The sequence below is a fragment of the Gopherus flavomarginatus genome, chromosome 7, assembly GCF_025201925.1.
Source record: "Gopherus flavomarginatus isolate rGopFla2 chromosome 7, rGopFla2.mat.asm, whole genome shotgun sequence".
Lineage (NCBI taxonomy): Eukaryota > Metazoa > Chordata > Testudines > Testudinidae > Gopherus > Gopherus flavomarginatus.
Window position 1 is genome coordinate 267,310 of NC_066623.1, and position 26,608 is coordinate 293,917.

General features: G+C 47.8%; 1 protein-coding gene across 4 annotated transcripts in view; it reads right to left on the reverse strand.

Moving 5' to 3' along the window:
• The window catches only part of KDM3B (lysine demethylase 3B), a 119,830-nt gene that overhangs the window by 67,095 nt on the left and 26,127 nt on the right, over nucleotides 1–26,608 (reverse strand). For 3 of the 4 annotated variants that reach the window (XM_050962331.1, XM_050962330.1, XM_050962332.1), the window contains exons 2-4: nucleotides 17,789–17,956; nucleotides 2,173–2,286; nucleotides 1,599–1,704 (exon numbers count right to left, since the gene is read on the reverse strand). In XM_050962331.1, coding sequence (XP_050818288.1) covers nucleotides 1,599–1,704; nucleotides 2,173–2,286; nucleotides 17,789–17,956 — 388 coding nt within the window. Of the gene's footprint in view, nucleotides 1–1,598; nucleotides 1,705–2,172; nucleotides 2,287–17,788; nucleotides 17,957–23,333; nucleotides 23,355–26,608 lie in introns of those variants that run through there. The other variant, XM_050962333.1, reaches the window with a different exon arrangement.

Consider the following 26,608-nt stretch of genomic DNA (forward strand, 5'->3'; position numbering starts at 1 on the left):
CTGCAACCTTTTTAATGTTAAGTGCCATAAACTTGGGTTTATGTGGAGCCCATCCTTCCTGTACAGGCTCCCCCATCCCAAAAGTTTCCCCAATTGTTAATGAAACTAACCCCTCCTCTCTACACCATCGTCTCATCCACACGCTGAGACTCTGAAGCTCTGCCTGCCTACCTGGCCCTGCCATATGCCCCAGGAGTTGAATGCACTTTCTTGCAGATGTTTGAAGACTGACCTGGATGGTAGTGACAAAGTGTGATAGTGTCGTAAACTTGTGCATTGGAAAGTAAGTCTTGGTGGTTGTCACATCTAGGGATGCCCCTCTGAATTCCAGGCCTTCTACAAGGGTTAAAGTAGACTTCTGGATCTTTAGCTGAAGGTCTAGCTTTAGGAACAGTGCTATGGCCTTCTTTGTGACTAATAAGGTCTCATCGTAAGATGGATCTTATAGTAGCCAATTGGTGAGGTACCAGAATACCACACTTGACTCCCTGTGGAGGTTCATGGGGCACAATCACACCTGAAATGGAACACCCATGAGGATATTACTCGAAGAAGAAGCCTCACTTGTATCCTGTAAACTGCAAGCAAAAAACCAAGTTCATGGAACCAACTAATATGCCTAATTACCTGGACATGTATGCACAATTGTTCTACAGATGTAAGGAATTTTTCTACTTTCGATGTGCAGTGCACAGTTTTTTCCCAAATCTTGGAACAAAGGAATTTCCAGAAGAAATTAAACCATTGAGGTCCATCTAGTCCAGTATGCTGACACTGATAGTGACCATAACCAAATGCCTCAGAAGAAAGGGCAAGAAATTCCACACTAGACAGACAGTTAACAGAGTAACCTGCCTGGATGAGAAGTTTTTTCCTAACATTCCTGTGTGCGTTAAACCAAAGGCACTAGTACCCACCAAGAACTATGTCCATACCAATGTAATGTGATGCTCTGTGAAGATCATTGGTAGTAGGGTTCAAACTCTGCAGCCTCTGTATTGAAAACCATGAGACTCTACTGCCTGAGCTAAGACACCCAGGGTCTGCTAGCCAACAGCTGTAGCACACACAAACCTCTGTGTGGTCCAGCTATTGGAGCAAGTCAGAATGCCATACTGAGTAAGGATGGCTGATGCCAAGTTTAAAACTTCAGTCATTTGTGCAGTCATGCTTAAAAGGACATAATTAGAATCTCAGACGGCAAAGTGGGGGGGTTTCGGCCTTAGAGATAGCAAACATGGCTTAAAGGATTAAGTTTTATTTTTCAGAAGAATTCACCTTCAGGCAGACTAAGCATTTAAAAATTCATCCCAAAAGGTTGAAATTTTGGGAAATTGTGAATGACTGGGATTGGATTATAATGGAAGCTGTTTTGCAACCTTAACTACAGTGATTGTGAATGAGCAATCGCTACAGAAAATTCCAGTTAAACAGCAATCTACCTTTCCAATTAACTGCAAGAAAGCAATAATTAAAAACTCTCCTCGCAAAGAATTTTGGACATATTAACTTGTAGAGTGGAACTTCAAACAATGGGTATTACTGTTTGTTTTGGGACTTCTCTCCAGAACACAAACTTGTAAGCCAGTTGGTCTTACCTCTGCTAAATATTTCCTGAAGTTTCTGGTCACTAATTAATGCATTGACCGAGTCTCTCAGTTCAGATTGCTCCTGCAGAACTTGGTTCTGGCTCTCTGTTCCCATCTGCCAATGACAAAGTTTTGAATACAAGAAAGCCAATAGACAATATAGTAGTTATGCTACTGGGGACCACAGCTCTCTGACCTCTCTCTCTTCTGGAGGCTCTAATGGAGAAGAATATCTGACCTCCATCAAAACAAAAGTAAACTAGCTTTCTCAATATGTCAGGAAACTGATCAAGACCACTATGCAGAAACAGTTTTGGAACTCCTATAGCAATGATTCCCTCTGGACGGGGAGGGTCTATGCTGCACTCAGCAACTAGAGGCTCCTAAAACAAAGGATGGGAAAGAGCTGGGACCTTAAGACTTTCTGAATGGAGCTGGAGATCAGGGACAATTCTTGTATTTTTTCATGCCCTCTCTATCTACCCAATACCCATGAGGGCCCCCACCACATCTTGAAAAAGAATCAACCTGGAAAGCATGGTATGAAGGGGAATCTGTACTCTGAGAATGCCTCTTCAAGTACCTGAAATAGACATAATCCACTGGCATCAGACAGGAACCTCAGGTCTCGGTCCAGAAGAAACTCCACAGGAACCACGGAGCCTAAACCCAGCTTATCTACTAAGGGAGTGAAGGTCTGTGAAAAAGAAAACTTGAATGAAGAGTCTGGAAACAGATTAGGGGGACACTCAGACACAAGCAATACCCTTCTGCAGGATTCATATCCTCACAGGGGATGCCCCAATCATTCATAAAATACTTCATTACCAAGAGGTTAACATTGTAAACAAGACATTTTAAAACAAATGCAGCATAAATACTGAAGACAAACAAAAATAACCCACGTCACGTAACACAGGCAATTACAGACACCGCTATTTGAAAGAGGCACTTTTATACTTTCACGTCATGGAGCAGTAAACACTATTATGGACAGACTAATGAAGGGAAGAATTTTTCATTACTGTCATTTTCTGACAAACTAAAGTGCATGTCAGGAATACTATTAAGATACCTGTCAGCAGCACAAGAGAACAAATTCCCAGATCAAAAGCTCTTTGTACTATTAATTTCTAGTTTTAATGTTTCATAAATCTATGAGCTGAAGATCAGGTAGCTGCTCTACATATTTCCAATATTTGAACCCAACTTAAGCATGCTATCAATGCAGCTCGCACTCTGGTGGAGTGAGGTCAGGTGTTTGATGGAGGCCGCTTATTAATATCATAAGCAGTTCTAATATAATACCCATTTTGAAAATATGTAATGAAATGGTCATCTCTTTTGATATATTACTATAAGCAATGAAAAGTCTTGAACTAATCTTTTTGTAAAACTTCAGCAGTTCTCAAAACTTAATGCACCACAACCCCCTTCTGACAACAAAAATTACTACATGACCCTAAAGGGGGGAGACTGACGCCTGAGCCCGACCCAGACCTGCTGCCCCGGGGGGGGGGGGGGGCGGAGGCAAAGCCAAAGCCCAAGAGCTTCAGCCCCAGGCAGTGGGGGCCTGTAAACTGAACCTCGTCACCCAGGGCTGAAGCCAAAGCCTGAGCCCTACCACTCAAGGCTGAAGGCCTTGGTCTTTGGCTCTGGGCCCAAGCAAGTCTAACACTAGCCCTGGCGACCCCATTAAAACAGGGTCCCGACTCACTTTGGGGTCCCAACCTACAGTTTGAGAACCCGTGATCTAGTTTATAACAGCCACCTTCTCACAGCTGAGATATTTGATTTAAATTCAGAAGGTGAAGAATGTGTTATTGGGGTGGGGGGGGGAAGAACAGAACTAGTAAATGAATAAACTTATATGAAAATCTGATAGTACTTTAGGAATAAAAGGTGGCTGTAATCTCATACTTACTCTATCCATGTGAAAAACTATATGGAGGATTTATCATTAGGGCTTGTAATTCGCTTTTTCTACACGCTGATGTAATTGCCACCAGGAATGCTACCTTCACTGATGATAGATTAATTGGACAATTTGCCAGAGGTTCAAAAGGGGGTAGCAGGGGAGAAGAGAAGGAATCCATCCGCAAAGAAATCATTAAATTTAAAGTCCCATGTTGGAGTGAGCTTTCCCACAGGAGGAAAAGTGTGGCCAAGCCCTTTAATAAATTTATTCACTGACTGATGAGAGAAAATTGTACATCCCTCTATGGGAGAATGGAATGCAGATATCATTGCCAAATGGACTTTGGTTGAAGAGACAGATAGTCCAGAGTGCTTTAAAGATAAGAAATAATCCAATATGGTTGGAATAGAACACTAACATAGAGCATAACCTTTAGTCTTTGCAAATGGAAATTTTTTTCTTTATGGGTGGTGTACATAGTCCTAGTGGATAATTTTCTACTCTGAAGAACACAGCTCTGCACCTTTTAAGAACATTTATCTATTGAGAGCATTCAAACATCACCCAGGCCATGAGATGCAATGAGGATTGAGTGTGAATCAGACTGTGACTCTATGATAACATCTTCCTAAACTGGAAGTGTGATAAATTTATTATACGAGAACCAAAACTGGTGAAGCCGAGCAGGAGCCCCAACATAACTTGAGCTTTTTCATGCCTTATTTTCTGTAACACTTCTGGAATCAGAGGACATGGAAGGAAAAAAGATACATAAAATGGTGTGACCAAAAAAAATCATGAATGCATCTATTAGAGATTGCTGACTCTCACCTGCTCAAGAGCAAAAATATCAGACATTTTCTGTTTAGAACTGACCCAAACAAATCTGAGGAAGCCACCACTCTTGGAAAATTCAGTTTAGTATTGACATTTTAAATTTTCATTCACGGGAAGAGTACATTTTCCTGCCTAGTGAGGTTGCCAGGCTATTTTTCTCCTCAAAAAGAGAAGAACTGTCAGACTGATGTGACACTGAATGCACCATTTCCCCTCGCCCCCCAAAATAAGAAGGGAGGCTGATCTTGCAGCTCCCTGTCTAAGTCCTAGGAGGCCATACAGTTGTCCATGAGAACTTGGATTGAAGAAGTGTGTGTGACAGGTAGAAATGCTTTGCAAGCTAATCTCACCGCCCTTAATACCAATACATTTATGTGAATCACAGCTTTTAGATGGGACGAGAGGCCATGTGTTTGATCATCCTCTATATATGCTCCCCAGTCCATCTTGGATGCAGCTGTTATCTAAGTTTTGGAACAACCAGAGAGACAAAGGGAATTCTCGCACATATACTTTCTTCTGTCCTCCACTATTTCATCGAGGATAGAATTTGAGCTGGAATCAGCACTTTCACTGATGTATCCAGAATTATTGGTCTGTAAACAGGCTTGATCCAAGCTTAAAACAGTCTGAGATGTGACTGGGCAAATGTGGTTATAAATGTACATGAAGGTATAAGTCCTGGAAGTTTAAGGCATATCCTTATTGTTACTTGAGGGTAAATATCAAAGTGTAAAATCAGGTATTTTATTATCTGAAATCTGTCCAGTAGGAAGGATAATCTCCCTGCTAGCAAGTCCAGGAGCACTGATGAACTCTGTGGATTATGACACAATCAGATTCAACAAGTTAATCCTCAAACCCAGGGATAAAAGCAAATGCATCAGTTTCTTGGTGGACTATGTTTGACTTCCCCTACACAGTCTAACAAAGGGTACATACAAAATCCTTGTCTGTGTAGATGGCGTCCCAAGCCTGAGTTTGTCAGAAGCCGGGAATGGGCAACGGGATGGATCACTGGATGATTACCTGCTCTGCTCATTCCCTCTGAAGCACGTGGCATTGGCCACTGTCAGAAGACAAGATACTGGGCTAGATGGACCTTTGTTCTGAAGTATTGCTGTTCTTATGGAAGGATGCTGGGTTGGGAAGTTGGATGTTTGTCCTTGTCTTTAGTTAGTAGGTCTGGGAAGAGCTGAATATGACCAAGAACATCCAGAGAATGCTCAGGAACCAGAGCTAGGCCACTGAAGCAATCAGGACCACCAATGCGCCATCTTATCTGATCTTCCTCAGGATGCAAAGTAAAAGAGGGATGGGAGGAAATTTGTACATCAGTAGTTCTGACCACTGAATGATAAATGCATCCCCTCTGAAGTCGCAGGTGGGGAATTTCTTGTTCTCCTGAGACACCAAGAGATCTCGGCAGTGGGGTTCCTGTCAGGCAAGATATTTAATATCACCCAGTCATGTAGTTCCCACTCTTGGTCTTTGAAGAAAAGTCTTTTGAGGAGGTCTACCAATGTGCTGTGCATCACCAGGAAGTACACTGCTGAAATGGTGATCTGGCAGCTAATGCACCAGTTCCACAGATGGACAGTTTCTGTGACAAGAGGTGTGAACACTGTTCCTCCCTGTTTGTTGATACAAACCATTGTCAAGTTTTCCAATATGACTTGAACATGCAGGATTCAAATAAACTGTTAGTATCGTTTTCTGGCTCTGTGAACGGCACACAACTCCAGAATGTATACGTGCAATGGGGATTCTTGGTGGGTCCAGATACCCTGTCTTACATGTTAGTTGAGGCAGAGGCATTGTCTGTAATTAAATCTCCTTTGTGGGTGAGGGAGGGGCAAAAGGAGCCCCCATGCACACCACCTACTCATCTTCCACCAGGAGAGCAGGGTCAGAACTCTATGGGGGGTGCAAGATCAGTTTGTCCAGGCTGTGCTTGTTTTGCAAGTAGACTGTCGGTAATCATGCCTATAGACATGGAAGACAGTCTTCCAAAGTGTGTCACATGTATACATGGCCATGAGACTTAAGAAGGTAAAACAAACTTGAACCACTGTCTGCATGTTCTGCCAAAGCTGAGTGAAGAGGTCCCTCGTTGCCTGGAATCTGTCCTGCGATAGGTATGCTTTGGCTCTGGTTAAATATAGGGCTGTTCTAATAAAAATCTATGGTCCGTCTCAGAGCTCAAATGTAGTTTTCTACATTTACTTGGAGCCCTAAGGAATTTGGAAGTCTAAATGGGATTGGGATGTTGTCTGTACTTCTTTATAGGACTTCCCATGAGCAGCGAGTCATCAAGGTGTGGAACACTGACAAACCCTGGCGAAGCACGTGAGCTGCCACTACCAATAACATCTTTGTGCATTCCCTCAGTGCCACTGAGAGGCCAAAGGGAAGCACTCTGTATTGGTAGCGGCCTAGGGCCTACGGAGAAAAGACGGTTACTCACCTTTGTAACTGTTGTTCTTCGAGATGTGTTGCTCACATCCATTCCAGTTAGGTGTGCGCGCCACGCGTGCACGTTCGTCGGAAACTTTTTACCCTAGCAACTCCAGTGGGCCGGCAGGTCGCCCCCTGGAGTGGCGCCGCCATGGCGCTCAATATATATCCCTGCCGGCCCACCCGCTCCTCAGTTCCTTCTTGCCGGCTACTCCGACAGTGGGGAAGGAGGGCGGGTGTGGAATGGATGTGAGCAACACATCTCGAAGAACAACAGTTACAAAGGTGAGTAACCGTCTTTTCTTCTTCGAGTGATTGCTCACATCCATTCCAGTTAGGTGAATCCCAAGCCATAACTAGGCGGTGGGGTCGGAGTGAGAAGTCGCGGCATGGAGCACTGCAGATCCGAAGGCCGCGTCCTCTCTTGACTGCTGGACCAGGGCGTAGTGGGAAGCAAAGGCGTGGACCGATGACCAGGTCGCTGCCCAACAGATTTCCTGGATGGGCACACGGGCGAGGAAAGCCAGCGACGACGCCTGCGCCCTGGTAGAATGCGCAGTCACCCGGCCCATAGGGACGTGGGCCAAGTCATAACAGGTCCTGATACAGGACGTTACCCATGAGGATAACCTCTGGGAGGAGATAGGAAGCCCCTTCATGCGGTCCGCTACCGCCACGAAAAGCTGGGGAGATTTGCGGAAGGGCTTGGTCCTCTCCACATAGAATGCGAGAGCCCTACGGACATCAAGCGAGTGGAGCTGCTGTTCCCTGCCTGAGGAGTGAGGTTTCGGGAAAAAAACCGGAAGGAATATCTCTTGGCTGATGTGGAAGGACGAGACTACCTTGGGGAGAAAGGCAGGGTGTGGCCTCAGCTGCACCTTATCTTTGTGGAAGGCTGTATACGGGGGGTCTAACACAAGAGCCCGGAGTTCCGACACCCGCCTAGCTGGGGTGATAGCTACTAAAAAGGCAGTCTTCCAAGAGAGGTAAAGCAGGGAGCAAGTAGCTAACGGCTCAAAGGGGGGTCCCATGAGCCGAGACAACACCAAGTTAAGATCCCAGGTTGGAGCAGGGGGTCGGACGTTAGGGTATAAACGTTCCAGTCCCTTAAGAAATCTAGACACCGTCGGGTGAGAAAAAACAGAGCGACCATCCGCACCCGGGTGAAAGGTGGAGATAGCTGCCAGGTGGACCCGCAACGACGATATCGCCAGACCCTGCTGTTTGAGGGACCAAACATAGTCTAAGATATTGGCCACCGAAACTTCCATAGGGCGGAGATCTCTCTCCACGCACCAACAGGAGAAACGCTTCCACTTGGCCGAGTATGTCGCTCTCGTGGAAGGCTTCCTGCTGCCCAAAAGCACCTCCCTCACCGGTGTGGAGCAGCGCAGTTCAGAGCCGGTCAGCCACGCAGGAACCACGCCGCTAGGTGCAGCGACTGCAGGTCCGGGTGACAGAGGGTCCCGTGCTCCTGGGTAATCAGGTCCGGGTGAAGGGGCAGGGGAACTGGGTCGGCTATGGCCAGGTCCAGCAGCATGGGGTACCAATGCTGCCTGGGCCACGCCGAGGCTACCATGATCACGCGAGCCCTGTCCCTGCGCACCTTCAGAAGGACCTTGTGAACCAGAGGAAATGGGGGAAACGCGTAGTACAAGTGGGTCGACCACGGAATAAGGAAGGCATCCGCTATCGACCCGGGCTCCCTGCCTTGAAAGGAGCAGAACGCCTGGCACTTCTTGTTCCCCCCGGACGCGAAGAGGTCCACACGGGGATAACCCCACCTCTGGAAGATGGAGAGAGCGACGTCCGGGCGAAGGGACCACTCGTGCGATAGGAAGGATCTGCTCAAGCGATCCGCCAGCGTGTTCCGTACTCCGGGGAGGAAGGAAGCCATGAGGTGAATGGAATGGGCTACACAAAAGTCCCAGAGTCGCATCGCCTCGTGACACAGGGGAGAGGATCTGGTGCCGCCCTGCTTGTTGACATAGTACATGGTCGTCGTGTTGTCGGTAAACACCGCGACACAACGACCTTGAAGCTGATGGCAGAACGTTTGACAAGCAAGGCAGACCGCTCTCAACTCCCGCATGTTGATGTGCAACCTCACCTCCTGCGGGGACCACAGGCCCTGCGTTCTCAGGGTTCCCAGGTGGGCCCCCCAGCCTAGATCTGAGGCATCCGTTGTCAGGGACACCGAGGGCTGAGGTGGGTGGAAAGGGAGCCCCGCACACAGCACGGACTGGTCTAGCCACCAGTCGAGAGAATCTAACACCCCTTGGGGGATCGTGATCAGCATGTCTAGCGGCTGCCTTGCCGGCCGGTAATGTTCGATGAGCCACAACTGGAGGGGCCTCATGCGGAGTCGAGCATAACCGGTCACAAACGTGCATGCTGCCATGTGGCCTAACAGGGCTAGACATGTCCGCACTGATGTCAAGGGGGCTACCCGCAGTCGTTGAACGATCGCCGACAATGCCTGGAACCTCGGCAACGGCAGAAGAGCCCTGGCCACGGTGGCGTCCAGGACGGCCCCGATGAACTCCACCCTCTGCGTGGGGATCAGGGTGGACTTGTCCATGTTGATCAAGAGGCCCAAAGTAGCAAACAGGCCGGTGATCATGCGGACGTGGCTGCAAACTTGCCGTTCCGACGTGCCCCAAATTAACCAATCGTCTAGGTAAGGGAACACGTGGATACGACTGCGTCGAAGATGTGCCACAACAACTGCCATGCATTTTGTAAATACTCTCGGGGCCGTAGAAAGGCCAAATGGGAGGACTGCAAATTGGTAGTGAAGGGAGCCCACCACGAAACGAAGGAAACGTCTGTGGTGTGGCCAAATGGCAATGTGAAAATAAGCGTCCTGCATGTCGAGGGCCGCGTACCAGTCTCCCGGATCCAGGGATGGGATAATGGTCCCCAGGGATACCATGCGGAACTTCAACTTCACCAGGTACTTGTTGAGCTCTCGCAAGTCGAGGATAGGCCTGAGGCCTCCCTTGGCCTTGGGGATCAGAAAGTAACGGGAATAAAACCCCTTGCCTCTCTCGTTTTCCGGAACCGCCTCTATAGCTCCTTTGCTGAGGAGCGTCTGTACCTCCTGCCGAAGGAATTGCTCGTGAGAGGGGTCCCTGAAGAGGGACGAGGAAGGGGGGCGGGAAGGAGGAAATGATACAAACTGCAGGCGGTATCCCGTCTGTACCGTGCGTAAGACCCAGCGGTCCGATGTTATTTGGGTCCACGCCGGGATGAAAAACGAAAGGCGGTTGGAAAACGGGGGGGAAGGATCCGTGGGGGAAACTGTTACTGCGCCCTCGGGCGCACCTTCAAAATGAAGGCTTGGGTCCAGGCGGGCGCTTAGAGGAGCCTTGGTTCTGCCCCCCTTGGCTCCCCGAATGCCTGCGCCTTCCATTCCTGCCACGGCACCTATTAAGGTCCTGCCGTTGGTGGAACTGGGAATATGGCCTGCGCTGCTGTTGCTGCTGAGGCTGGAAGGGTCTGCGCTGCGTTCCCGGTGTGTGCATCCCGAGGGAGCGCATAATGACCCGATTGTCCTTTAGACTCTTAAGTCTGGGGTCTGTCTTTTCGGAAAACAGGCCCTGGCCTTCGAACGGGAGATCCTGGATGGTATGTTGGAGCTCCGGAGGAAGGCCAGAGACCTGCAGCCAGGAGATACGGCGCATCGTTACCCCCGAAGCGAGAGTGCGGGCAGCCGAGTCTGCAGCGTCCAAAGAAGCTTGCAATGATGTACGTGCAACCTTCTTGCCCTCATCTAGGATGGCTGCAAATTCCTGGCGGGCGTCTTGCGGCAGCAGCTCTTTAAATTTGTCCGCTGCCACCCATGAGTTGAAAGCGTACCTGCTGAGCAGGGCTTGTTGGTTCGAAACCCTGAGCTGCAGCGCCCCAGCCGAGTATACTTTGCGTCCAAGGAGGTCCATTCGCCTGGCCTCCCTGGATTTGGGGGCTGGAGCTTCCTGCCCATGACGCTCTCTGTCATTTACCGACTGTACCACCAGGGAACACGGTGTCGGGTGGATATGGAGGTACTCATAGCCTTTAGAGGGGGCCATGTACTTCCTCTCGACGCCCCTCGCCGTAGGGGGGATGGAGGCCGGTGACTGCCAGATAGTATTGGCGTTGGCCTGGATGGTCCTTATGAAGGGTAGGGCGACCCTGGTGGGAGCATCCGATGAGAGGATGGTAACAATCGGATCCTCGATTTCCGAGACCTCCTCGGCTTGCAGGCTCAGATTCTGAGCTACTCGCCTGAGGAGGTCTTGGTGCGCCCTGAGATCCAGCGGGGGGGGGGGGGCTACTGGAGGAAGTGCCCGCCACCGCTTCATCAGGGGAGGAGGATGAGGAGACCCCCGGCAAGAAAGTGTCTAATGGGGGGTCCCCCTCGGCCCTCGCCTCTGTCTCAGGAGCCAGAGCGGAGTCTTGCTGCTTGGACCCTTCCTCTCCATCCGGGGAGGGAGGGGGGCGAGACAACGAGGCTTCCGGCACCCTGTGCTCCGCCGTCGCAGGCCTAACAGGAAGCTGTTGGGGGCCCTGGGCTTGATGGTATGCCCATGGGGTCCAAAACCCCCACTGCTGCGGGCCTTGGTCGTGTTGTGGCGGGTCCTGAAAGAGCGCCGCCTGCCGGTCGGTGCCCAGCGCATACCCACTGTCTGTTTGTGAGGAGACCAACGGCTGTCTAGAAGGCCACAGCGGGGCCGACCCTGGCTGGTAAGGGTCTGCACGGGTCGGCAGCGACGATCTTCTCGGTGCCGGGGATCGGTACCGGGAGTCATAGCGGTGCCGGGATCGGGACCGGTACCGGCCGCCGCTTCGGTGCCGGGATCGGGACCGGGACCTGCCACCAGCTCGGTGCCGGGAGGTCGACCGGGACCGGGACCTGCCACCAGCTCGGTGCCGGGAGGTCGACCGGTGCGGCGAGTGACGGCGGGACTGGCTCCTGGAGTCACGGTGCCGGTATCGGCGGCTGGAGTCAGACCGCGACCGCCTTGAGGTCGACCGGTGCCGCGAGTGCGACCGGTACCGCCGAGGGGAGCGGTGCCGGGACTGCGAGCGGCGATGAGATCTCGACCTGCCGCGACGTCGGGACCTGGACCGCGAGCGCGAGTCCCGAGACGGTGCCGACATCATGGGCTTGCCTCTAGATGCGACCCGCACCGGAGGTACCGGGGGTGGCAGCTGAGTAGGCTCTGTCAAGGCAATAAGGTCCCGTGCCGAGGCGAAGGTCTCCGGCGTGGATGGGACCAATATCTCAACCCCAGATCTTATGGGGGAGCTTGGCGGCACCGGACTCGACGGACCCGCCGGGCCCGGAGTCGACGGTGCCGGCGGCGCCGCGGCCGATGTTGAGGCCGGGCGCTCCAGTCGGGTCTGCCTGGCCGGAGTAGCAGACGCTGACGGTCTTGGTTCTGCACCCGGTGCCGGAGAAGGTCGGTGCCGGGGAGTCTTTCCGGTGCCGGTACGATCCGGTGCCGGCGCCGAGATCACGGCCTGCGAAGCCGCCGGGTCAAGTGCCGCCTCCATAAGGAGAGTCCGGAGTCTTTGGTCTCTCTCCTTTTTTGTCCTTGGCTTAAAAGCCTTGCAGATGCGGCACTTGTCCGATCTGTGCGATTCCCCCAGGCACTTCAGGCACGCGTCGTGGGGGTCGCTGGTAGGCATAGGCTTCTTGCAGGCCGCACACTGCTTGAAGCCCAGCGAACCAGGCATGAGCCCGGTGCCGGGAAGGGCTAGAGCCCCCGGCGAACAACTATTTACTACACTATTTACACTTAATTACTTACTATCTATACTTAACAATCTAACTAACAACTATAACAATAACGAGAGATAACGAGAGATAACAAGGAGAGCTAGGGACGTGGAGGACAGCTATGCCGCGCTCCACAGTTCCAACGACCGACACGGCGGTAAGAAGGAACTGAGGAGCGGGTGGGCCGGCAGGGATATATATTGAGCGCCATGGCGGCGCCACTCCAGGGGGCGACCTGCCAGCCCACTGGAGTTGCTAGGGTAAAAAGTTTCCGACGAACGTGCACGCACGGCGCGCACACCTAACTGGAATGGATGTGAGCAATCACTCGAAGAAGAATCTCAGGAATCTGTGTGCAGCGTGGATGTCTTTGTGGAAATAAGCATCCTTTAAACTGAGAACTGTGAACCAGTCACCCTTGTTTAGTGAAGGAATTATAAAGACCATCATGATCATTCTGAACATCAGTGGCAGATGAAGACATTCAGCTGTCTGAGATCCTGTATAGCTTCCAGCCTCATTTGTTCTTGGGAATAAGGAAATATCTTAAGTAAAATTATTTTCCTAGGCAGCTCAATGGCCCTTTGATGGTAGAATGGTTAAGGAGCTGGCTGTTGTCTGTAATAGAGAGTCTTGGGGTATTTCCTCTGCAGTGCTGGAGTATGTACAGATATCTGCAAGTGAATGGTTGCTCTTAAGTCTTTGATGGAATAGAACAGGGGTGGCCAACCTGAGCCTGAGAAGGAGCCAGAATTTACCAATGTACATTGCCAAAGAGCCACAGTAATTCATCAGCAGCCCACCCACCTCACCACCCCCCCTGCCACCTGCTGCCCCGCCAATAAGCACCTCCTCCTCAGCTGTTTTATGGCGTGCAGGAGGCTCTGGTAGAGTGGGGGAGGAGAGAGGGCATGGCAGGCTCACAGGTAGGAAGGGGTGGAGTGGGGGCAGGGCCTGTGGGAGAGCAGTGAGCACCCCCCAGCACATTGGAAAGTTGGCACCTGTAGCTCCAGCCCCGGAGTCAGTGCCTATACAAGGAGCCGCATATGGCTCCGGACACACAGGTTGGCCACTCCTGGAATAGAAAGATTCCCCTGTTTTCTAACTGAATAGGTTATTTCCTTCAGAAGGTAGATCCTCCACTGTGGATGGACTTCTTTGGGAAATCCAGAGGACTGGAACCACAAGGCCCATCTCATGACTACGGAAGTTGCCATCAAGCGGGAGGCTCAATTTGATGGATCCATTGAGGCCTGGAGGTTGATCTAGCTAGCAATTTACCTTCATTGATAATTGGTTGGAACTGAAGTCTATCTTGAGGGAGTTTGTTGGTAAATTCCAGAAACTTATTGTAAATTTATAAAATCATACTTCAGCATTCAAGCTTAATAGCTTGTTATGTGGAACTGTAAGGTCCCCATGGTGAAGTTCTCTTCTAAAGCAGTCTAAATGTTTGGCCTCTATATCAGTGGGTGTTGACTTGGGTGTCTGTTTCATCGGGAGACAGCTTACAAAATTAAAGAGTTCAGAGTGGGATGTTAAGGTGGCAGATTACTAGTTCCTCAGGTGGCACAAAAGATTTCATATCTGTTCTTTTCAGAATGGGAGCATAAGTGGCTGCATTATGCCAGGCCATCATGGCTAATTCAAAGATGGCCTCAAAGTGGCAGTGCCACCTTTCTGGGACCAGCACTCTAGAAAATATCGAGTAGCTTTTATAGGGTGTCCTGTACTTCCTCCAGGGGGCCGTGGAGTGTATTCGTATTTCTCCTCTTGGAGTCCTGAAACTGTCTGTAGTTAGGCAGTGACAATGAGGCCAGTGTAATCACTTCATTTTGGGACGAGTACGATAACCTCACAGTGGCAAACAGTGCCACCTAGTCAGCCTGCTCCTCCTTCTTAGATTGTTTCTTAGGGGGCTGAGGTTCTTCCCTGTATGGGGAAAGCTGTCTTGACTCCTGATGTGACCTTATAGACTCAAGTTGTCACATAGTGGGGTCCCTGGGACCCATATAAGGCCAGTATAAAGGGATGTAGCGGAGAAGAGGTGGTCCCTCTGGAGAAGGGTACTGCTGGTCTTGAACTGGGTAGTCCCCCCTATGAGAGAGGGAAGGTGCTCATGAGATCTATGAATCTATGAGATCTTGGAGCCCCTGTGAGGGCTGACCCCTACCTTGGGGGAGTTGGGGAAGCTCTCCCAATGACTCTGAACTCAGAGGAAAAGGAAGCTTTTGTATCAATTGGCAGTGCTATTGGTATGGGAGACCTCATTGTGCCTCAACTGTACCAGTAAGTTTAGGGACATCCCTGGTTAGGATTGGATCTGACAGTGGCCTTGTCTACACTATCGGGGTAAGTCGACCTAAGTTACGCTACTCCAGCTACGTGAATAACGTAGCTGGAATTGACGTAACATAGGTCGACTTACAACAGGTGTCTTCACTGTGCTGCATTGATGGGAGATGCTCTCCAGTTGACTCACCTTACTCTTCTTGGGGAGCTGGAGTACTAGGATTGACTGGAGAGCACTCTGCTGTTGATTTAGCATCAATCTCCTGGTAGTGAAGACAAGCCCAGTATCAGCAATTCTGGGGCTCGTATAGATTGTAATGTCCTCCACAGTAGTGTATCTAACTGGATACTGGAGAGTGGAATGGGCTTCTGTCTCACTGGTGCCACCAGTGTTATTGTCTTCAGGTAAGCCACAGTCCTCAGCACCAACTCCTTCCCTCTCAGCACTGGTACCCTTTGCCAGGACTGATTTTGGTCCCATCCCTTCAACTAGAGACAGTTTGAGGGGCAGGTTTGCCCTTGGATGGCAGGACACCAGTACCATAGACCTTGTGAACTCCTGACACTCCCATACCAGCACAGAGACTCACCTGACTTAAGAGGTGTCAGGAAGGACGTCCTCTCTTTTTGCATAAGAACTTGGAAAGGGGATTTCTCAGGTTTCCTGTGGGAGTGCTAGCTCTTACCACCCTCACATCTGCCTGAGACAGTCTTTAACTGCGCTCTGATATTAGAGCCAGAGACCAACATGCTCACAGAGGTACTTCTCAGTGTCTGGTCATTGCACAGGGCGGGTCTGACAGGTCAGGAATGGACTGTGGCCTCATTGTACGGTCCATGAGGAATATTCTAAGCCTGAATTCATGGGCCTGACAGGTTCATGTAGGAAAGATCTGACAGATATTGCATTTGGAGGGTATATTGCACGTGGCTTCACCAAGGCAATAGAGGGACATATTGTGGTCCTCACTGACCAAGAAAGCCTGGGAGCAGGCCATGCAGTTCTTGAATTTAAGGATCCTGGGCATACTAGGGACCTTGTACAGGTGGATGTCTAGATACGGGGGACCCCCATAGCCTTAAGAACTACTAATAATATTTTCATCAATAGCCAAATGCCAGTTTTATTTCTCAGAAGTTTAATTTGGTAAATTTGCCTATATATTATTTTAAAATGTTAAAAGTTGCCCTGTATCCGAGATAAGTAAACCAATAAGTCAATTGCAAATTAAAAGTCAAATCCAGTTAGGGCAGTGGCTCAATTTTTTTTTTTTTTTTTTTTTTTTTTTTTAAACACACTGGTGACCTCTTTCACATAGCAAGACTCTGAGTGCGACCCTCCCCCCTTATAAATTAAAAACACTTTTATATATTTATTTAACACCATTATAAGTGCTGGAGGCAAAGCAGGGTTTGGGGTGGAGGTTGACAGCTCGCAACACCCCATGTAATAACCTCGCGACCCCCTGAGGGGTCCCGACTCCCAGTCTGAGAACCCAAGTCAATGAGCTATAGAGGCTTTGCACTGCTCTGTTTCTTGTTCATGTACGAAATCTAATTATTAAAAAAAAAATTCACACACAAAAATTAACCCAAGGAGAGACTGGCTAACTGTTCTAAAAAGTGTCAAAACTGTCTAAACTAGTTGCTAAGTGGTATTTCAAATTATGCTAGGTAACAAGTATTAAAATAACATGCCCACACCCCCTCTCTCTCCCTCCCCTAGTCTAGACATGGCATTAGATCCTGTAGTGCTTAAACATCTAACTGCCTCACAAAGCACTACAGTCCACAAGTTATGAATCCCCTGTTAGTTGTTCTGCCAGCCATTACCATCTCTTGTCTCAAAAGCTCTCCTGAGGAATGTAAGCCACACAGATTAAGTATACCCGGGTGCATTTACAGATTCGGCAAGAATCTCAGCCAGAGACTACAGCCACATCTACACAACAGGCACTATAGCAGCACAGCTACAGCATTGCTGCCATGCCACTGTAGTGAAGAGACATTTCCCACATCAACAGAAGGGGTTTTTCCAACTGCTGTAGGTAATCCACCCCTCCAAGTGGGAGCAGCTAGGTAGACTGAAGAATTTTCCCATCGACTTAGCTGAATCTACACCTGGCATTAGGTCAGCACAGGTTAGAACTCAGGACTGTGAATATTCACTGACAGCACTAGCTACATTGACCTAACTTTTATGTATTGACCTGGCCCACGAGAAACAATCTTTTACGAAGTCTTCCAGGGACTCTGCAAAAATTGTAGTTGCAAATTTAACACAAAAACTTTTCCAAGTTATATCAGAGAGATTCTTATCAGGGACCTCATAATAAATGAGGTAAGTTAAGGCCTGGTCTACATGAAAACATTACGTCAGCATAACTACGTCACTCAGGGGTGTGAAAAATTCACATCCTTGAGTGGTATAGTTAAACCAACATAAGTCCCTGTGTAGACTGTGCTAGGTCGACAGAAGAATTCTTCCATCTTCTTCTATCAACCAAGCTACTGTCTCTTGAGGAGATTACTTATGCCGATGGGAGAACCCCTCCAGACAGTGTAGGTTGTGTCTACATTGAAGTGCTACAGTGGTGCAGCTGTGCTGTTGTAACATTTTAAGTGTAGACAAGCCCTACGACGTTTTTAAAAATTAGACCGTTTCGGGGGGGGTGGGGTGGAGGGTGGGGTGAAAAACCCAGAGGTTCTCACAACTTCAAAGTTTACAAAGATCTTGTCCAAATCCCCTCTGTACCTTTCCCAGCTCCCACAGTTTTTCTGGATTACAGTTTCTAGAAATGTCAGGCAGCTTAGTTTGGCAATGTTAAGAGGCAGCTTTGCAACAAAAGGTTTATAGCAAAGATATCCACAATCTCAGTTATGAGATGACTTCCCTACATAGTGTCACCGTTCTGGCCAAATACTTACCAGTGCAGGCCACTGTGCAAGTGAGATCTGAGTTCCCTGAAGTAGAACTGGATCACTTCGAGGAGCCCATACCAGTGACCCTTCCAGCAGCAACACTATGACCTCTTCAGCATGAACTTTCACCCACGCATGTTGCTTCCAGTTGCAGCCATCAAACTCCACAAAGATCTACAAAAACATATTTAACATGTTTCAGACACCCACATGGTGTGGGTGGAAACCCTACAAACCCACATGGATAAAGACTTTGCTTTAGTCAGAAAAATTAGTATCACTTGAGAACATATGCTTCATATCAATATTGGATCATCATATCTGAATAGCTACCACACACATTACCAAAGAGACAAATCAGAGAAGTCCACAGTGACTACAGAAAACTGGAAAGTTCATTTCCTTGTTCTCCCCCCATACCTCACCAATTTCAGGTATTGTATCTTTCCATGAGAGATGGAAGACATGCTCCAGTTGCCCCCTTACCCCAAAAATCCAGCTGGAAGTAACACACTCCAAACAGGCCTCTCAAAGACCATAGAATTATAGAACTGGAAGGGAACTTGAGAGGTCATCTAGTCCAGTCCCCTGAACTGAAGGCAGGACTAAGTATTATCTAGACCATCTCTGACAGGTGTTTGTCCAACCTGCTCTTTAAAACCCCCAATGATGGAGATTCCACAACCTCCCTAGGCAACTTATTCCAGTGCTTAAACACTCAGAGTTAGGAAGTTTTTCCTAATGTCCAGCCTAAATCACCCTTGCTGCAATTTAAGCCCACTGCTTTTTGTCCTATCCTCAGAGGTTAAGAACAACAATTTTTCTCCCTCCTCCTATTAACAACCTCTTATGTCCCCTCTCAGTCTTCTCTTCTCCAGACTATACAAACCTAATTTTTTCAATCTTTCCTCACAGGTCATGTTTTCTAGACCTTTAATCAAAAATATGGATTTTTAACTGCTTTCAAATTCACATTCTCACCCTAAATTTCCAACAGATTGGCCCGACAGTTATGATAAATTGTTACAAGTGCTATTCAGTCCGGTATGTTTCATATCCAGAGAGCACACTCTAAACAAGAAATTCTTCTCTTACATTGGGTGGGCACTGCTATTCCATTCTCTAACATATATACACACACTTCTGCGCTTCTGTTTTGGGATTAAGCAGATTTATCTACTCACTAGAAACTTTGTAATATATTAAGTCTCCTCTAAAATACACTTGCAGTGCACTTTAACATATTGACCCTCAATCTCTCAGGTAGCATCTCTGTTTTTCAGCCAAGTAAATGGAAGTACAGAGACACTGAAGTGATCAGTCTGAAGTTACACAATGAGCAGTGAAGACAGGAACAGAATCCAGGAGTCTCAGTCCCTAATCTAACCACTAAAAGGACACTGCCTTCTGTAATGAAGCGGTCTCCGGCGGGACAAAACTGAGGGCTTGCCTACATTACCCACTGGATCGATGAGCAGTGATTGATCCAGCAGGGGTCGATTTATCGCATCTAGTCTAGATGCGATAAATTGATCGCCAAGCACTCTCCCATCAACTCCAGCACTCCACAAGGGCGAGAGGTGCAGGCAGAGTCGATAAGAGAGCGTCAGCCATTGACTTACCACAGTGAAGACAACGCGGTAAGTAGATCTGAGTACATCAACTTCAGTTACATTATTCACATAGCTGAAGTTGTGTAACTTAGATCAATCCACCTCCTCCCCACACATAGACCTGAGAGTATCAATTCAGGACAAAAATTGCTTAGAGCAGGGCAGTTACAGCCCAAGGTTGGGTTTCTTTTATTACTAAGACACACCAAACCAGCTAATGGGGATGACTGGTTATGAAAACCAATACCCCAGTAAAAGAAAAGAGGTTCTCCTGATCCCAAAGGGCCAAGCCCCAGACCCAGGTCAATATACAAATAAGATTTTACTCACAAATCACACTGTTGCCAATCTTTTAGAATCTAAAGGTTTATTCATTAAAAGAAAAAATATAGATGAGAGCTAAAATTGGTTAAATGGAATCAATTACATACAGTAATGGCAAAGTTCTTAGTTCAGGCTTGTAGCAGTGATGGAATAAACTGCAGGTTCAAATCCAGTCTCTGGAGAACATACCCCGCTGGGATGGGTCATTCAGTCCTTTATTCAAAGCTTCAGTTTGTAGCAAAGCTCCTCCAGAGGTAAAAAGCAGGGTAGAAGACAAAATGGAGCAGTTTCCAGGGCCTTTTATATCCTCTGCCAAGTGGAAGGACACCCTTTGTTCTTACTGTAGAAAATTACAGCAGCAATATGGAGTCTGGAGTCACATAGTCATGCATGGACAGGTGACTTGCCCCAGTTCTTTACAGGGCGACACCATTGTTTACATGTTAGTTCAAACTTTCCCAGGAATGCTCAGATGTGGACTGGCATCTCCCAAAGTCCACTGTCACTTAAGTGTTTCTTGACAAGGCACTTATTCATAATAGTCCTCTCTCAAGAAGCTGACCAAATGCTTCACTGAGGCAACTTAGAATCAAACACATTGAGATAAAAGTACACAGCCAATATTCATAACTTCAAATATAAAAATGATACACAGAGATAGCATAATCATAACCAGCAAACTACAACCTTTCCACAGACACCTCACTTGACCTCCTCTGTACAAGATCTGGTGCAACTATAGGACTCTGGTTGCAACTCTGCAGTCATAATTCATGTCAACAACATCACACCTTCTCAAAATCAAACACTAATGCTGCTGCATTCCAAGCCTTTGGGTATGGCTACACTATAGGGACTATACCAGAATAGCTAACGCACCGTAACTATGCCACCATACCCCTATTGCAGACACAGCTTATGTCAATAGAACGCATTTTTCCATCTGCACATTAACACCACCATCCTCCTGAGCTAGGCTGATGGAAGAAAGCTTATGAGAGTGCAAAACAATCAGTGGTATGTTGTACATTACAATCAAGACTTTTACTAATTGACAAACTATTACTGAGGGCCAACAGCAAAGGACTGAAGTTGGAGACCACCCACGCTTCCCCACAATATTAGTCAGAGTGATGCGTGTGCGCAAGCAAGCTACCTTCCTCAATTCGACCCATTAAAGCCAATTTTCACTGAAATACTGAATGGCAGTTCTACTTTACAAGCATTTGCACCCTGCTAAATTTCTACTTTAAAAGAAGGGCTGTTAAAAAAGGTTGCCAAAATAATTTTTCCCATTATACATTTCTTCTCCCTCCCTCCAAAAAAATCGTTTTCAGATAGCTGAACTTTTTGTAAATCTTTTAAAAAAATAATTTCTCTGGTGGAGATCAAGAAAATTCTAACTCAGAAGGCGAGAAGTTTCAAGAAGTTATGAGCAACAAAGTGGTGGGAATAGTTGCTATTTCGTCCTCAAGTGTTTTCCCTCTTCCTTTTTCCTTCATCTTTGGATACTTAATTTAGACATGTGCACAGCCTGTACAGTTTTTGTCTGTAACTACAGAGAGCTACACAATTTTTGCTTCTGAACCAGTATCAAACAGATTATTTTTCTTATGAAGATCTGCTAGCTAGCTTCTCCAAAGCCAACAAATGCAAAGAAGAGGTGGCAGAGGCTACCATTCCAAACAGCAGAGCACAATAAAGAGGAAGCTAACCAGCCTGAGGCCAACAAGTTGTGCTCTCAAGTGTCCACATTCAAAGCGTAGAAAATAAATTCTTTATTTTGCCCCAAATGGCTGGCATTGAGTATGCACAAGACAGAAAATGACTTGTAAAGACCGCCTGAAATACTTCTGTGGATTGATTGCTGTGTGGATATAACAAAGATACACATACACCAATAATCATATTTTCACACTATTTCCAAAGTGATGTATAATGAAGATTCACATGGAGGCTGTTCAAGACAGCAAGAGCTTCAAAGAAGGAAGCTGATCCCAATAACATGGAGATTGTGCAAAGGGAAGAGGCTCTTGCAAGGCAACAGAAGAGAAGTAAAGACAAAGCCTAGAAGATCTGTGAACAAACATAATACGCTCTTTGTATGTGAGAGGTGAAAGGCAGCAACATACCGTACATGCTGGAATGTCAGGAAGCCATGGTGAGAGTGCTGCAACAGAGATGTTTTGGGTATTCCCCTGCCCCTTAATTTGAATATTTATTACATCTGGACTCTTGACTTGTTCAAATATACATTTAAAAAATGTTTTCAGAGGTTTTTAAGACAATTAGATTGCCTGTCTTCAGTTCTGATTCTGACGGAGAAAAAATATTAAATAACCTGCTAAGACCTTGACTACATTAGCCTTTATTCTCCCAGTTTCTCACCATTTCTACCACTGATGGGGTTACTAGTCTAGACAAGGACTCCTGCTGCCAGTAGCATTTTTACACTGTAACTCTTGGTGTCCTGTTTATACTACCTGATCGCTAGAGCTGGGAAATTTTGCGGAAAGAGGTTAGTGTACACAAGTCCCTAGCAAACTACAGAAACCCACTCCTGATGCTTGGGGTGAGATAAGCAGAGACTTACTCCATAGGGTGGGGAATTCAGAAACTTGAGCAAGTCTCCCTTAGGCTCTATCCATCCACACTAAACATTTTCTAATAAAGCTTATTCTACCAAGGATTATGAGGTATACAATTTTTGCAGTGTAGAGACAGCCTGATGGACAAACCTGTATAACCCTTTGTTTAGTTTACTGCAACAACAGGGAACACTAAAGAGTCAATAAAGAATTAAAATTGAGCTTGTGCCCCTTTTTTGATCTTTGCTATGTATGAAGGCAGCCTCGAAAGCCTAGATAGAAGACAAGTTCTTTTTCAGCTGGTTACTTACATTACCATTCAGATGGAAAACTATTATCTTGTCAACAGTAGGTTTACCCCTCAACACAGCAGTTTCCCACCAGTTATTCAGCTCCATAAATAGCAGCAATAGGAGAAGCATACATGTAAGCAAGACACCAAACAGATTCATCTAGATGATGTGGTGTAAAACCAGAGTGTGCTTGGAGACGAAAGAGCAATGGGTTACCCCAGGGCTCTGTGCTTTTGCCAACCCTGTTCAACCTTTACATCAATGACCTGCCAACAACGGAGTCACAAAGGTTCATTTACGCAGAGACCATCTGTTGCAGTCCCCAGGCGCAGACGTTCCACGAGCTTGATGCCACCTTAAACCAGGACATGACAAAGTTAGCTGACTACTGTAAGACTTTGTGCCTCCAGCCAAGCGTCATAAAAACAGCCTCCAGTTTGTTCCATCTTCATCACGCCAGCGCAATCAGAAAACTGAATGTTTATCTGAATGGTCAGAAGGTGAAGTAGAACTGGCATATCTAGGTGTGACCATGCTCCCACCTGAAGAATTCAGCAGCTAAATTTAAGACATGCAACAGTCTTCTTAACAAACTGGCAGGTTCATCATGGGGTGCTCTTGCTCCAACTCTGCGGATGTTAGCTCTTGCCACCTAGTATTTGGTGGCGGAGTACTGAACACCAGTATGGAGCCAATCGTCACACACCAAACTGGTGAATACACAGTTACATACCATCATGTGTACCACCTCCAGCACCTTGCATCCAACTCCATTTCTACGGCTTCCAGTTCTGAGCAATATTGCTCCTCCTCCTATCAGATGAGAGATTGCCACTGGCAAGTTACTGGAGAAAGTACACGCCAACCCAAGCCAGCCACTGCACAATGACCTTTTTAAACCACCAACTGCATGTTTGCCATTATGTCGCCCATTAAGGTCTCATTCACCACACCAGGATGTTAGGGCGGAAACACTCTGGTGAGAGGAATGGATATCTGTTATAATCCCCAACCAGTCCCTCGTTGCCAACCCCACAATTTGCCCGCCTAGTTTTGACCTGCCCCATAGCCAATGATCCCTGTTGAACACATTCCGGACTGGGCAAGGTCTCTGTGCAGCCAACCAGTATCACTCGTGCCTTCGTGACAGCCCTTTGTGCAGCTGTGGTGCAACACAGACAATGATGCACGCTGTCGATTAACGCCTGCTGACTAGGTTCAACAGTGGCCTAGAAGAACTGCATCGCATCACGCCACTGCCATAGCTTGGCTAGATGACTATGCACACGCTAAATAAATAAATCTAGACATGGTACAAGCATGATCATATGGTATTAAGATCACTTGTAGCCTATTGGTGCTCTCAAACGGGTCTAATGTAAATGCAACCTAAGGTAAAATAAGCAGAAAAAACTTTACATTTCAAATCTTTACATAACATGCAAAAGGGAAAAACATACAAATGACATTCCTAAAATTGAATCACCTTAATTATGTAACTGTTTAAAATTTTACCTGTTGAAATTAAGGATAGTCCAATAGTTAGAGGCTAGCCAGAGACGCCATATCAATTTCCTACCTTCACAGGCTTCCTGCATACCTTAATTGACTTGATCAAGGTTATGTCTACACTAGCGACTATAAACGCGTCAATGCAGGGTTTTGTGCCATAAACCCTGTTATTCAAACTGAAACCCTGGAAGCACGTTTCTGAAGACTGAGGATGAGTAGCCCTAAGTACCTGAGGTATATGAGCAAGTGAACACTTAAGGGTGTAGCACTCCCCTGTAACCGTGCGTTTGCAGTGTTGTTATGGGGCCTGTACCAGGACTCAAATTTTCAGCAGTCCTGCACTTTCAATTCCACAATGCACTGAAATCTTTCCTTCCTGACCCTTACTCAATCTATAAACTGTACTTGTCCACTGTATGCTCCCAGAGTAGTGTGCTGTTCTGTACGATAAGTCAGTTAAAAGAAAAAAAAATGTGTAGGTCACATGAAGTGCAAGTTTTGTTAGTAGTGTTGGGAAGGCCTTGAAAGAATGTGGCTTAATTGGAAAAACTGAACCCAAAAGGTAAATGATAAGACAGGAGGAAAAGTCCTCGAAAAAACCCTTTAAATTATAGAAGATGGTTACAAACTGGTTAAAATTTGTTCTGTAATGAACCTTTAACATATCAATGTTATCTTACGAAAGAAGCCCAGTCACAAATTTTGTCTACTTCAGTCTAAGAAAAGGGTCAACTCCAAGCTGCACAAAACTGGATCTTAGTTAAAGTCAGCAATTGCATCACTTGTTTGTTAAGAACTATAAAAAGGTGAGCTTTTAAAAAGCTGATTACTAGTGTGTGTCTGTCCATGTTGGAGACAGCCAACATGGATTTCAGCACTACTCCTGTTGTAAGTACCTGATCTTTGCTTATAACTGTATGTTGGTATGAGTGTGATATTTGCTTAGACATTTAATGCACATTTAAAGCACCTGTATAAATAGCATTTGGCCTTTGAAATTAATAAAGGAATTTATAGTTAAACTAATGTCTGGTGGTATCCAGCATAAACAATATCAACAAATTTCCAACATGTATTAAACCACCTCAGAAGGAAAACTTCCTATTATACTATTTTCACAGCAATACCAATGTACCATGAAGGAAGTGCCAAAAGCAGTTGCTTGACCCACCAACAATACCCGAGATCTTTCCCCTGCCATCCATCTCCACATGGCATGCACTGCTCTGTTATCTGTGTGTCATGGAATTCCTTGCTGATCCTGTGGCATTGTCTGCCCCATCCCTCTTCCCAAACTCCTGAAAGTTCCCCCCATGGAACCCAGCCCACACTGTGGTCCATGCTGAAATCTTGCTCAAGCAAAATAGTCATAGATCAAGTATCAGAAGGGTAGCCATGTTAGTCTGGATCTGTAAAAGCAGCAGAGTGTCCTGTGGCACCTTATAGACTAAGGCACGTTTTGGAGCATGAGCTTTTATGGGTGCGGCTGCCTGCTGGGACTCCGTGTGCCATTAAAAATCCTGCCCGCTTGCCACGTGGTCCGTGGTCCCAGGCTGGAGCATCGGGGCCAAGTGCACCAAGCCGCCCGCCCCTCCCCTGGAGCCCTGTCGCAGCACGCGCAGCCCTCTTGGGGCCGGGGCAGCGCGCTCCTGCAGGGCAGCATTTGGCTCCGCGGGGAGGAAAAGACGCTCCCCGCTTGTCCGGAGCCCAGCTGCCACACACGCAGCACTCTGAGGGGCGGGGAAGTGTATCTGGCTCTGCTTGGAGCCCCAAGGTAAGGGGTCCAGGGCTGGGGGGCAGAGGTGGATAAAAGGGTGGGGACAGGGAGCAGGGTGGGCTGGATAGGGGGTGGCTAGTGGCGGGGGGCGGTGGATGAGGCATGGGAGTTTTGGGGTCTGTTACGGGGAAGAGGGCGGATGGGGGCAGGGATCCAGGAGGGTCCTGGGATGCAGTTAGGGTGGGGTGTCTCTGGAGGGGGTGGTCAGGGGACAAGGACCTGGGGGGTTTGGAAGAGAGAGTCAGAAGTTTGGGGGGGGGCTGTCAGGAGGCAGGGGTGTGGAGAGGGGCTGCAGCATGCAGGGAGAGGGTTGTATGGGTTGGGAGTTCTGGGGGTCCTGTCAGGGGGCAGGGAGCGGTTGGATGGGGCATAGGAGACCCGGGAGTCTGTCTGGGGGCGGAAGGGGGGAAGATAAGGGTTGGGGCAGTCAGGAGACAGGTAGGGGGTAGGGTGCTAGGGGGACAGGTAGGGGACAAGGAGCAGGGAGGCTGAGATAGGGGATGGGGTCCTAGGGGACAGTTAGGGGCAGGGGTCCCAGGAGGAAGTAGTCAGGGGACAAGGAGCGAGGGGTTGGGGGCTCTGAGGGGGGCAGTCACCCAGCCCTCTACCCTGATCCCTGACCCCACCTCCCCCAAACACACACACACAGCCCTCTGCCCTGCATCCCCACACACACCTCAGGCCCCTGCCCTTGGCCCTGTACCTCCCTCATACACACC